We start from the raw sequence: 14,256 nt of genomic DNA on the forward strand, positions 1-14,256 counted from the left end.
AAGGCGTCTGATAAAACAGTCCAATTCAATATGAAATTTCCAATTCGATTCCTTTCATGAATTGGATTTAATCGTAATTCAAGCGGAATGATCTGGAAATTTTTTTCCAATTAAATCCGATTCCTTTCAATTAAATTTCGATTCAAAATTTTAATTGGTTTCAATTCGAATGAATCGAAAATTTTGTCCAATTGAATTCTATTGATTGAATTTTAAATATCCGGTTAAGAATCGAACTTTTATCGGAGAATTCTTATCAGTGTTTATCAAGAGAATCCTCTGGTCGTGAATACCTGAAAGTTTTTTACTAATTGGCTTGTTAATTTTTATTGGCTTGTTAATTGATATCACCCATGGTAGAATTAAACATGTACCTTGAATTATTAAAATTTAGTTGTATTTTAGTAATTAAACAAAATGAGTAAATATTTTATGTATCACAAGATTAATTTAAACTTCGTGTTTTGACTACAGTAGGTATACGTTATTAATTTATGAGTATACGTTGGTAATTTATGAGTAACTAATTTAATTATAAGAAATTAATACGCTACATTACGTGCTGCTATTTTAAATTAATAACTCTATGGTTTTAAAAATTTGCCCACATTTCAATACCATAGGTTTTATAAACTTTTATACCATGTATATATGAAATATACATAGTATATTAAGTTTCGTCCCAAGTTTGTAACGCTTAAAAATATTGATGCTACGAAAAAAATTTTGGTAAAGGTGTTCATAGAATCACCTAATTAATCCATTTCCGGTTGTCCGTCCGTCTGTGGACACGATAACTCAAAAACGAAAAAAGATATCGAGCTGAAATTTTCACAGCGTACTCAGGACGTAAAAAGTGAGGTCAAGTTCGTAAATGAGCATCATAGGTCAATTGGGTCTTGGGTCCGTAGGACCCATCTTGTAAACCATTAGAGATAGAACAAAAGTTTAAATGTAAAAAATGTTCCTTATCAAAAATTAAACAACTTTTGTATGAAACATTTTCATACATCACTGTTTACCCACGAGGGCGTCAATTAGGTGCAAATTTTATAGTATGTATTAATATAGGAATATCAGTTGTGTGTGTGTCTATTTAAAAGTGAATATCTTTTGTTATTTACGTGACGTCAAAAAAACAAACGATTGCGCATCAACACTGTCTATACATGGTATTTCAACAATTAAGTCAGTCAATTGTTTGTTTTCACTTGTTTTATTTGTGTTTATATAGAGAATCCACGTACAGAATTGACAAAAGGGGGAGTTTTAACATTTACTTCTGGTCGTAGCCCAGTTTTACATTTATTTTTATGTTATACTATGGTCATTTCTTTGAGCATCGCTAAGCTGGGTTCAGGCATAAGTTTGTTTTTTTTGTTATTTTAGTGATTATTTAGGTAAAATTCAACAGCAGTCATAATGGACTTTTCTAAACTTTTCAGAGAAATTGGAATTTTGCTTTTCAATATGTTCTTAAGTGCAGACCAAAATCTCCTCAATGCATTAGATATTCGTTATGCCCTTTCAATGTTGGAATTTCCGTCAAAACTAACTATTTGTCCCAAGTATTTGTATGGCTTTATCCTTTCAATGATGTTCTCATTCAAAGTAACTGTGACATTACTTTCTGCGACCGCATTTGACAATAGTTTCGTTTTGTCTGAATTTATTCAGCTCAATTTGTTTGGCATATAAACTAAGCTGGTTTAACATGAGCTGTAGATCTTTAATGTTGGAGGATAACAAAACAATATCGTCTTCAAAGCGTAGATGTGATACTTGACTCTGTTAATCGATATTCCAAAACGATTCTAATGTTAAAAAAGTTTTCGATTACATCGTTATAAAATTTAAGGGACAACAGATCTCCTTGTTTTGAACCTCTACATATTGGGAAGCTGGACCTAATTTTTCCAACTTTATCTGAGTGGAACTTTGATCGAAATTTTTTAAATTAAGGACTGCCAAACAGAAGATGATTCACAGTATCAACGATTTTGTAAAAGTCGATAAACAAAATGTAATTTTTTTTATTTTATGCAGTGCATTTCTTCATAACTTGATTCTAGACGCGTAAACGAAACAATGAAATTCGAAAAATTTGAACAGTTTTGGCATTCGATTCTTAAGAGAGAAGAAATTTTGTGACCTAAATTGATTTATAAGAAATTAAAAATATGGAAATTTGTATAAATAATATACAATTTATAATTGCATTTTAAATTGACTGTAAATATACTAAATTCACAATTCGGTTAATAGTTATGAATATGATTCCAAATTTGTTACTCGAAGGTTTTTGGGGTCGCTGAACACGAATATCGCAGAAAATAATTGATCTCCGAGGTACCTGATGCCCAGAGTGAACGGTATCCCCGTTGTCTACTGAAGTTTTCGGGAAATTCGTTATATAGTCGGTTCAAAGTCATTATTCGGGGGTTTTTGAGATCGGCTAGCAGAATTAGTCTTCGAGGTACCTGGTGCTCGGGGGTACCCAAGGGTTCCCGATTCTGTCACGATGTTCGTGTTCAGCGACCTAAAAACCCCCGAGTAACGAGTTTGAACCGATTATATAGAAATTTCCCGAAACTCCAGGAGCGGGCCTCGGAGACCAATTATGGCGGTATTCATGTTGAGCAACCCCTAAAACTCCCGAGTTACAAGTTTGGAAACATTTTCATCAGTATTAACCGAATAATGAATATTGTATATTTACGTTTAATTTATAGAAATTGTATATTTTTAATGTGTTATTTAGGTCACAAAAACCTGACCTGTTGCTCTAACGAATCAAATTGCGAAAACCGAATTCAAGTCCAATTTACTGTTCAAATTTTTCGTACTTTGATCGTTTTTAGTGTTTCGTTTCTGCGACTATTCAAAGTGTGAAGGTGGTCGTATGAGGAAGATAAATCCCACTTGTTCTGTTGACTGGTTTTAGTCTAAATTCGTTCTAATATAGTACTTAATATTTACCTACATTACGTTTCTGTATAACATATGTATCAGCAGAATAACGTTTATAGAATTTTAATTTGATAATATGTTATGTATAAACGATATACAGGGTGTCCTTGACTCGAATGTCATTGTTTAAGAGAGTATTTTTTTAACAATTTCGAAAGCGCCAATATACATATGTATACTTTAGTCCAAAACCCAATAGTTAAGGAGGTATGTACACTATTAAATTTAGTCAGTAAAGTAAAGACATTGTTGTGCAAAATAGTTTTATATTTTATTAAAAAATTTTTCAAGTACCTCCGCTCCCTCACAACATATTATTGCCCTTCTAGTATTTAAAGACGTAGCTCTCTGAAGAGTATCTGCATCGTCTCGTATGAATGCTGCCATTATATTTTGAATTAGCTCATTTCTGGTGCATTATGGCTGCAGCTGTATTCATGCGAGATAATTCATATACTCTGCAGAGAACTTCTATTACTAGAAGAGCAATAATATGTTGTGAGGCAGCAGAAGGGCATTTTGAACCAAAATTTTAATTACATTTGTGTTAGCAATACAAAAATTTTTAATTGATTAAACATAAAACTACTTTACTCAACAATATCATTACTTTATTGGTTAAACAGAATAGTGGACATAATTCCTTAACTATTGGGTTTAGGACAAAATTATATAAGGTACTTTCGATTTAAAGTTGTCAAAAGAATAGCCACCGAGTAACGCGACACCCTATATATTATATATATTTAAAACGAATTGGGAAATAATCGGTGTAGCTCAAACACTTAAGCCAACGTAAAGTTGTTCACACATTGAACTATAACGGCAAAAACAAATGTTTAATGACAACTTTATACGTATAGGTGATCAATTTAAAGCTATACAATTTTGATTTCATGGTATGACATTATTAGCGAAGGCTGTGTCTGTTGCATTTACATGGCAACATAGTTTTACCTCGATTATACTATGGCGATGGTTGGGTGTTTGAGCGGTATGCTTAACATCTGAAGGCATATTTTTATTAAAATTTTTTCTTTTTACCAGGGGCGTTAGCATACATATGTCCACCTAGTATGCTAGAATGAATGCAATTGCGGACATATATTCAATGAACTTGTTTTTATAGAATTAGCTCTAGAATATGCTCTTTAATTTTATGTAATTACTTAGAAAACACCTTGTATTTAAATTCTCGAAGAAATGAGGTATTTTCCCAAGATTAAAAAGTAATCAAAGTCACTGGCCAATAACCAATAACTCAAACGCTATATTAGTACTTCTTTAAACCATAGAATTTATGTAATTTATTGGAATAAACTATAGTTTGTACATACATACACTCACGGTCTTTTCTCAGTTAAAAAATATCTATTTACTTTTTCTTATTCTTCTTTATATTGCTCTTTTTTTTTGAGAAAATTTTCATATTATGGCGTCATATTGTATGAAAAACATGCCAAGTTTTATATCAGCATTTATTAACTTTCTGACGGAAAGTTATTGTTTTCACTTCGAAAAAGGGGAAACAATTGTATTTGGATAACTCCTAAACAAATTACCCGACCAATTTGAAATTTTATTTAATGAAGTGGGACAACACGGTTTTTTTTAATGATGAATACATATTTGAAACTTCGTGAGGGGCTTCCTTTTGACCAAACTCTACGATTTTTTCCAAAAGACTGCGTTGACAAATGATTATGATGACGCCATATTTGTCGGACACTCTGACCACTTAGGTTAGGTTAGGTTAGGTTTGGTTATATTGGCTGTCCACGAAGGGCACACTTAGGCTATAGAGCCCATTATGTACGATATATGTGTTTTACCACCTTTTCCGCTGATTTCATTTATCAGCTCCTCAATTATTTTCAGAGTCTGAGTGCACCTCCTTCATGCATATACCATGCACTACACCAGCCTATCACAACTATTAATTAAATTAATTTTTGTTGTGACGGTAGGAATCGAGCCCGCTACCCTATGCACACCGCGAACGGAATTGGTTACGCCTTAACCAACTGAGCTACTAGGGTTAACTCTTACCACTTGATAAAATTAATAATTATTAAACAATTCATCAAAAGTGAATCATATACGTATTCAAAAAATACTTGAGCTCTGCATGTTTGAGGTGTTAGGCAAGTTTTATTGTTTAATAATTATTAATGTTTCGAGTGGTCATAGTGTCCGACAAATTCTCTGCTGCGTTTCTTCAGAACAATACCTCAAATATGACATCATCATGCTCATTTGAAAATGCAGCCTTTTGGGAAAAAATCGTATAGGAAAGTTTAGTTAATTCGTCAAAAGGAAGCCATTCACAAAGTTTCAAGTATGTATTTATCATTTAAAAAACCCGTGCAAAGTAAAGTATTCATACCAAATTTCCAGAAAAAATACAATGAAGGGATTTTTATACTCATTTATTCAAAAAACTATTTAGTTAGCAAAAGTACTTTTTATTTGGCAATAATAAAAAAAATTTGTTTAGCCATATTCGTCTTCATCATATTTGTCGCCAAATCCAATTATTTGATTTTCTTCTTTAATTTTTTTAATTATTTTTGCTTTCTAAGCCACTTTCTTATAATTGTTTGCTATTGTTTCCACGTAGGGTGTTTTTGGAATTATAACTTACAAATTTTCACTAGAAAACTGCTTGCTCCACTTTTTTGCCTTTTGACTTTAGCCTGCTTAATCTCTATCCTTATCTTAGTCTTAAAAGAAAAGACGCAAGTGCGCGCAAGATTTTTTTCATAAACATGTTATAGAATACTTAAATTTTGCCCTGTTACAAAAAATTTTACCGGCCAAAAGGAGCACATAAACAAAAAGCTTTCAGTTGATTTTAATGAAAAAGTTGATTTTTTTAACAGCAAATATGAATCAGAAATATTTAATTATATTAATAGAAATATTAACATTAAATACTAATAAATAAAGCATAAACCTTCGTCTTCAATATCATAAAAAAAAACCTTACTTAATTGCACTAAGAAACACAGTAAACGTGAATTGAATGACACGGTAAATCCAGATCAACAACAATAATAACATACATCCGTAAGAGCAGGTAGATTGCGATTTACAAAACAGGGGGGGGGGCGAGGTTAGGTAACTCAATTGACCTATTTGTGATGGAGTGGTTATCTAACTACACCAAAAAACAACTTTCAATGCGAAACAAATGAGTTGAGTTTTCTGACTTTTGTCCGGAAATCTGTGCCGTGATGTCCCATGGTCTAAATAATTTACTGAATTTAAGAAAGTCACAGATTTGGATCCTAAAGGCCATATACAACACGGTTTATGTAACCTATTGTAAATGTATGTATACATTTATATGAAATAGGGCAATTGGTTTATACATATTATAGACATACATTTGTATATATGTATTTATATAGAGGTGGGTCATCTATTCTGGAAATATGAAATATATTTCGTTGGTTTTAAATTTTTTGGTGCGGAGTCCTTTTTGAGAATAAAATATAGTCCATGTTACTCGCTGATAATGCATGTAGCGTTTCATGTCTCCGCCCGTTTTTACATCACCTTAAGAATCACCGCTCATCAACAGTTTGAGAAAAACCCACATGCAAATTTATATCGTCCTAGCCCAGAAGTTTCGGCTGTGCGTTGATATGTCAGTTATCATCAATATACATAGTATAAAACAAAGTCGCTTTCTCTGTCCCTATGTCCCTATGTCCCTTTGTATGCTTAAATCTTTGAAACTACGCAACGGATTTTGATGCGGTTTTTTTTAATAGATAAAGTGATTCAAGAGGAAGGTTTTTATGTATAATACATCCATATTATAGTAGAGTAAGGGGTTGAAATAGGGGTTGAAAGGGATATGCTTCAAAAACTAAAAAAGTTGTGCATCGATTAAGCTCAAATATTGACACGATATTCAACCAGCTTCAAAGATCTATTGTTTTTATCTACTTTTAACCTTCGGAGGGTAGAAAGGTGTAGCGAGAAAGTGGGAAGGAATTATCGAATATTTACAAATATACCTAAGTGGGGTATCAAATAAAAGAGCATGACGTGTACATTACAAAACTGTTATCCCACGCAAGGAAATGTGGAGGGAGGGGTGAAAGTGGGGATGTTGCCCAGCAAAGCGGGTAGTTCACAGCTAGTATCAAATAAGGTATTTTTCAGGTTTTTTTGATGTTGTTTGCAATTTAAAGGCAATCCAAGTTTTCGACTATGGGAAACGACCGAATCATGTCGTTTCCCGGATCAACTTAATTCAGTTTTTGCCGATTTTGACCAGGAAGTTTTTCATCAAAATCTGTAGTATTTATTTTTAAAGAAGGTTCAGTTTTTAAAAAATTTTAGATCACACCGGTTATTATAAAAATAGATAGATAGTTTTGGAGATACAGCTTTTCAAAGTTTGTCTATTTTTCAAGCTATACGATTTTTTGCAAAATTTCATTTTGTAAACTTTATAAAAAAATAAACAACTTTTGTTTGAAACATTTTTTCATAAACATCACTGTTTACCCGCGAAGGCGCCAATTAGGACAAAATATTGGTGTCCATTTTCTCCAAAACTATAAAAGAAAAAAAGTTGGAAAAGACTTTTCGAAAACCAGTGATGTTTAAAATGTTCCAAGCCAAAGTTGTTTTTATAAGAAACATTTTTTACATTTAAACTTTTGTCCCATCTCTAACGGTTTACAAGATGTTTTGCGTAAAATCGTGTAACTTGACAAAAAAGACATATTTTGAAAAGGTTTATCTCCGAAACTTTCGGGCCTATAAAATTCTGGCTTTTATGAAAAACCATTTCTTTCCGCGTCAAAATTGGCCAAAACTGAAATAGGGTCAAAATTTTCGAGGTTTTTCTTATTTTTCTGCATGATGACATGAAAATTGAAATTTTTTTTTAATTATTCAGCTTTCGATATTTCGAAAACAAATATCACATTTCGACAAATTTTATTCTTATTTTTCGTCTACATTCATGAAGTTATAACAAAATTCATCATCAAAGTTGAAAATAAGATAAAAATAATTTTAACCCTAAATCTACCCTGCTCTTACATCCCTTATATGGACGGAGGCACTTGGTTTTTTTTTCTACACTATTGCTTATATGTTTACTTTCTATTAAAAAGTTTTTTCAAAATGTGAAAATTATCAAAAACTTTCAAAATATGTCGTTTTTAGAAATTCGTCCATAAGAGCCTCTGTATTTTATATCGATTTTCTATTATTTTTTTCTTAAAAATTTGCATGAATATCTATGCTAAAATTTTAACCACATATTCTTTGAGTAAAAGACTGCCTATAAAAAAATTTTGAGCTTTTAAATCAAATATTGTTGTCATGCTCATACATCCTTAAACAGACTATAATACTTTTTCTTAGCCTATATATTACTTGAATCCATGAAGATTATTTTGAAAACTTACCTCTGGTAATTCATCAGGCACTTTACCCATCCATGTCAACGATAATATTGAACAATCACATTTTGCATTAACACTTCGTTCGAAATGTAAATGCATTGTTTACAAAATTTTAAATTGAAGAAATTATTAAAAATTTAAAAAAATAAAATCTTTTCAAAAAGTAAAAAATTCCATTTTAAAGGATCTTAAATTTGTAATAACACTTGTTACACAAACAATTTTATTTTAAAAATAATCCATTTTTTGTTTTTATAAATGTTTATTTCAAGTCAATATTATAAAAATTTTCATAATTTTCGTTTTCTCACACTGTTTTTTTCTGTTCACATGATTTTATTAATATGTTTGTGAATATAAGTAAAAAACGCGTGTTCACAACATTAAGATGGGGTATGTATAATTTATATTTCACTTGAACAGCTATACAAGACTAGTCGTGTTCGTTTAACACTATTTTCATCTAAATATATACGAGTTTTGTTACTAACATAATATAGTATTATTGATTCTTTTTGCCATTTTCCGGCGACGGACGTCGACGCTTCATACGAAACATATAACATTATAATGCCGTTTTCTCTCGTATTGTATGTTACGCATGCGTTTTTATTTATAATAAATCACATATCGTAAACGTACATAGTCTTCAATCTTACATTATTATCAACAAAAGTTTTTTTTTTTTTCAATCCATATAATTTTTAGCATTTGTGTATTTTCTATGATTTTTAGTACATTATAACATTGTAAAAAAACTACTCAATATTTAATTGGATATTAAAAATGTATGTCATTAATGTTTCTACCTATATTTTATGCCTTTACAGGGTATCTTTAAAAGATCTTCTACCATGATCCATCAAGTAAAATGCGGCTCTAAATATAATTCTAAAATTATTAGTAGGGGAGCCCACGAGGGGATTTGAGTAGTAACTTGAGCGCGTCAGATTAAGATATGGGGGGTTCCTTGGACCCCCCTCCACCAAATATTAGCCCTAAATATGGGGGGATCCGCGTAGGGCAGACGGTCAGATTAGTAAAAACAAAATTGCGATAGGTGAATTAACTCGTCAGCGTCAGATTAATTTATGGTGGGTTAGTTACATGCTGAAAAATGTACATTCCAATAATCTGACGAGGTAAACAAAATTATATATAATCATATATAATTATATAAAATTATATATAGTTTATATATAATTATATATAAATTACATATAATTAGATATACTCATATATATAACTATATATAGTTATATATAACTATATATAGTTATATATACTCATATATAATTATATATAGACGCTCGAGAAATTAATGTATCGTTATATCTAATTATATATAACTATATATAGTTATATATAATTATACATAGTTATATATACTCATATATAATTATATATAGACGCTCGAGAAATTAATGTATCGTTATATCTAATTATATATAACTATATATAGTTATATATACTCATATATAATTATATATAGACGCTCGAGAAAATAATGTATCGTTATATCTAATTATATATAATTATATATGAGTATATATAACTATATATAGTAATATATAATTAGACTAGCGGCCCCGACGGACGTTGTCCCGTAAAAACGTAACTCCAATTCATGAATACCTATACTACGTTTAGCCTGTCCGCTAAACCCATCCCGCTAAACCCCAATTTAACTCCTATTTATTGGAGTGGCCTGACCTTCGACCTTTTTCCTGGTCTTTGATAGTAGAGCTCGCTGCGCTCGCATATGGCTCTAATAAATGCCTATTGACAATACCTGAATACTATTAAAAATACATAGTACACATAGTATACATAATGTGATATGATTTATATGCGCTCCCACCATTTAATGAAATTTCATTTTTTTGGTACGGAGCCCTCAAAAACAGTTGTACTGGACCAAATTGTGAATCTAAACCATTCTCGAATCCCCTTGAACTCACACAAAAAAATTCATCGAAATCGGTCCAGCCGTCTAGGAGGAGTTCAGTCACGTACACACGCACACAAGAAATATATATAATTATATATTAAGATATAACGATACATAAATTTTTCGAGCGTCTATATATAATTATATATAACTATATATAGTTATATATAATTAGATATAACGATACATTAATTTCTCGAGCGTCTATATATAATTATATATGAGTATATCTTATTACATATATGTAATTTATATATAATTATATGTAAACTATATATAATTTTATATAATTATATATGATTTTATATATAATTTTTTTTACCCGGGGAATTTGTTATTTTAATAGTTCAGAAATCATTAAAATCGGTCCAGCCGTTCTTGAGTTTTAAACGGTGTGTAACTGACTCGACTTTCTTTTATATACTAAGAAGAAGATATTTTTAATAAAATAATAAAATAATAATTTGAATCTTGAAGAAATCTTATCTAGGAATGTACAGATGTAGTACACATTCCATTTATCTAAAATTCAAAATTAGTACTTTAAGAATAAGACTCTGATAATTTGAAATAGTTTTAAGATTTAAATAGTTGTTGCACTTCAAAAATCTATAATTGTTTTATATTTAATTTCTAAAAAATACTTCATAATTTGCATTTATTTATAAACAAAATTAAATTCCTAATCAAAATGTTGATAAATATTAAACAACTTATTTTGTTATTCAAATCGATTAAAAAATTTCAAATAGGTATTTGTAAAGTATTGATAACACATTAATACTTATTTTATAATTTTTGTATCATAATCAAGTCTTCTGTAGTAAAGTGGTTAGTATCCGCGCCTGTCACCCCGGAGACCAGGGTTCGATTCCCCGCCGGGGAGAAGTTTTTTTTAATTTGTCACGCGGGAGACCGGGGTTCGATTCCCCGCCGGGGAGAAATTTTTTTTAATTTTATTTATTTTTTTAAAATTATACATACTGTTTTTCAATCCTTTTGTAAAGAAATTATATGGAAGTCGAATTTCCGTTCCATATAAAATCTCAGCAGATAAAAACCCGGGTAAAAAAAATTATATATAATATCATATATAATTTATATAGAAAATGGCCTTATATAATTATATATGAATCATATAAAGTTATATATAATTATATAGGGCCATTTTCTATATATAATTATATATGATATTATATATAATTATATATAATTTTTTTTACCCGGGATCGAAATATTTTATACATATTTTTCGCCTACTTTCATGAAGTTAATAATAAAATTAATCATCAAAGTTGAAAATAAGATAAAAATAATTTCAACCCTAAATCTAGCCTGTTCACACATCCCTTAGGTATATGAATGGAGACACTTGGTTTTTTTTTTCTTTTCCATATAATTGCTCATATGTTTACTTTCTATTAAAAAATTATCAAATACTTTCAAAATATGTCGTTTTTTGCGATTTCTTCATAAGAGAAAAAACCTTTCTTTACCTTAATTAATTATGAAATAATTTTTTGTTATCAAGTAAGAATTTCGGTATTAGTTATATTGTGTTCTTATTTTTAAGTATTAATTGATATGTTACTCAAAATTAAAAAAATTATTAGTAATTTAATTATGTTGAATAATTTTGTATAATAGACTAACTTACATTTTTCGGGTCCACATAGAAAATGGCGGCCATGTTGGTCAAAAACAGTTTATTTACTTTTAAAATAAATAATAGTTTAAAAAAACTAAGAAACACGCTTTTGTAAATAGTTACACTTAAAGGTAGAAAATAATTTAAATTCAAAAAAAATAATTACATCTTAAAAAAACGCGTGGGGTGCTAAATTTGAATTATTGTAAATATTTTATAGACAGGTATTGGTAAAAGTAAAGTCATTATAAAATATCTTTAAAAGCACCCAACGCTTTTTTACGATAAATTTTTTTTTTATACCATGTATATATGAAATATACATAGTATATTAAGTTTCGCCCCAAGTTTGTAACGCTTAAAAATATTGATGCTACGAACAAAATTTTGGTATAGGTGTTCATAGAATCACCTAATTAATCCATTTCCGGTTGTCCGTCCGTCCGTCCGTCCGTCTGTGGACACGATAACTCAAAAACGAAAAAACATATCGATCTGAAATTTTTACAGCGTACTCAGGACGTAAAAAGTCAGCTCAAGTTCATAAATGAGCATCATAGGGCAATTGGGTCTTGGGTCCGTAGGACCCATCTTATAAACCGTTAGAGATAGAACAAAAGTTTAAATGTAAAAAATGTTGCTTATAAAAAAATAAAAAACTTTTGTTTGAAACATTTTTTTGTAAACATCACTGTTTACCCACGAGGGCGTTAATTAGGTGCAAATTTTATAGTATGTATTAATATAGGAATATCAAAGTGAATATCTTTTGTTATTTACGTGACGTCAAAAAAAACAAACGATTGCGCATCAACACTTGCGCATTATATGAGAATATCAGTTAAATATGTCAGATATGTATGTATGTGAAATGTGACAGAGTTATCAACACTGCCTATACATGGTATTTCAACAATTAACTCAGTCAATTGTTTGTTTTCATTATTTTTTCAAATGCGATTTAGGTTTAGTGTTTTAGCACTCGATTTAGCCGCATGTATAGACAGTGTTGATTACTCTATCACATTACACATATCATACATACATAAGTGTGTGATAATCCCATATTAATCATACTATAAAATTTTCATTTAATGTGTGCCCTCGTTAGTAAACAGTGATGTTTATAAAAAATGTTTCAAACAAAAGTTGTTTATTTTTTTACAAGAAACATTTTTTACATTTAAACTTCTATCTCTAACGGTTTACAAGATGGGTCCTACGGGTCCAAGACCCAAATTTCAGCTTGATATCTTTTTTCGTTTATGAGTTATCGTATTCTATATACTATGTATATTTCATATATACATGGTATAGCAATAATATGCTAAGACAGTAAAATTATGAATATAAAAAACTTTATTAGAGGATCCCGCACAAATTCACGTTCTCGGCATTCTGTTCAAAAGTTATCATTGGCCCAAAATGATCCAATTAATTTCATAGATATACAGGGGTAGTGTGTGATATTGGCTATGGGCTTAAGTTAATGTAAATTGGATCCCGCTCGATTTGACTAAAATTGTGAAAAATATTACAGTTCTCATCATTCTGATCAAAAGTTATCATTGGCCCAAAATGATCCTATTAACTTCAGAGATATGCAGGAGGTAGTGTGTGATATTGACTATGGGCTTGAGTTAATGTAAATTGAATCCCGCTCGATTTGACTGAAATTGTGAAATATTACAGTCATCGGCATTCTGATCAAAAGTTGTCATTGGCCCAAAATGATCCTATGGTTAATTTCAGAAATATACAGAGGGGAAGTAAATGATATTGGCTACGGGCATGAGTTACCGTTTCTGAGTCTCTGGTATTCGTACTCAAAAGGTAAAGAGTTAAATGGGTTCCAATCAATGGATATATGAGTTTTCGGAGTTGCCAAGTCTGAAAGATTACATATGTCTTGATGGAATTAAGGTCGTATCAAGGTCAATCTAAAAAAAGAATTAAATATCATCAAATCGAAATCAATATTTTTTCAGGTTGGAACTATTACAAAATTTTTTCAGTTTAATTGTCTTTGGAATGAGCTCTAAACGTTTCCTTTTAAAAAAAATTTTCCAAGTTAGCATTCAGCGACCTTGAAAACTCATTCACCTACTGGTCTGAAGATATCAGAAGTTTCGACATTAGTTTGACCATGATAACCTTGACTCACTTTTTAGATGATCTTGAAAAGATAAAAATTGCATTTTCGGTGGGCCTTAAAATCAACTCTATCCACTGGTTTAATCTTGATTATTTTT

At 30.2% G+C, this 14,256-nt stretch overlaps 1 protein-coding gene across 1 annotated transcript in view; it reads right to left on the reverse strand.

The window, feature by feature from the left end:
• The window catches only part of LOC123290715 (tubby-related protein 4), a 61,421-nt gene extending 52,917 nt beyond the window's left edge, over positions 1 to 8,504 (reverse strand). The window contains 1 exon segment of the mRNA XM_044870993.1: positions 8,409 to 8,504. Within this exon segment, the coding sequence (XP_044726928.1) occupies positions 8,409 to 8,504 (96 nt within the window).
• Positions 8,505 to 14,256: the final 5,752 nt, after the last annotated feature.

The sequence above is a fragment of the Chrysoperla carnea genome, chromosome 1, assembly GCF_905475395.1.
Source record: "Chrysoperla carnea chromosome 1, inChrCarn1.1, whole genome shotgun sequence".
Taxonomy (NCBI): Eukaryota; Metazoa; Arthropoda; class Insecta; order Neuroptera; family Chrysopidae; genus Chrysoperla; species Chrysoperla carnea.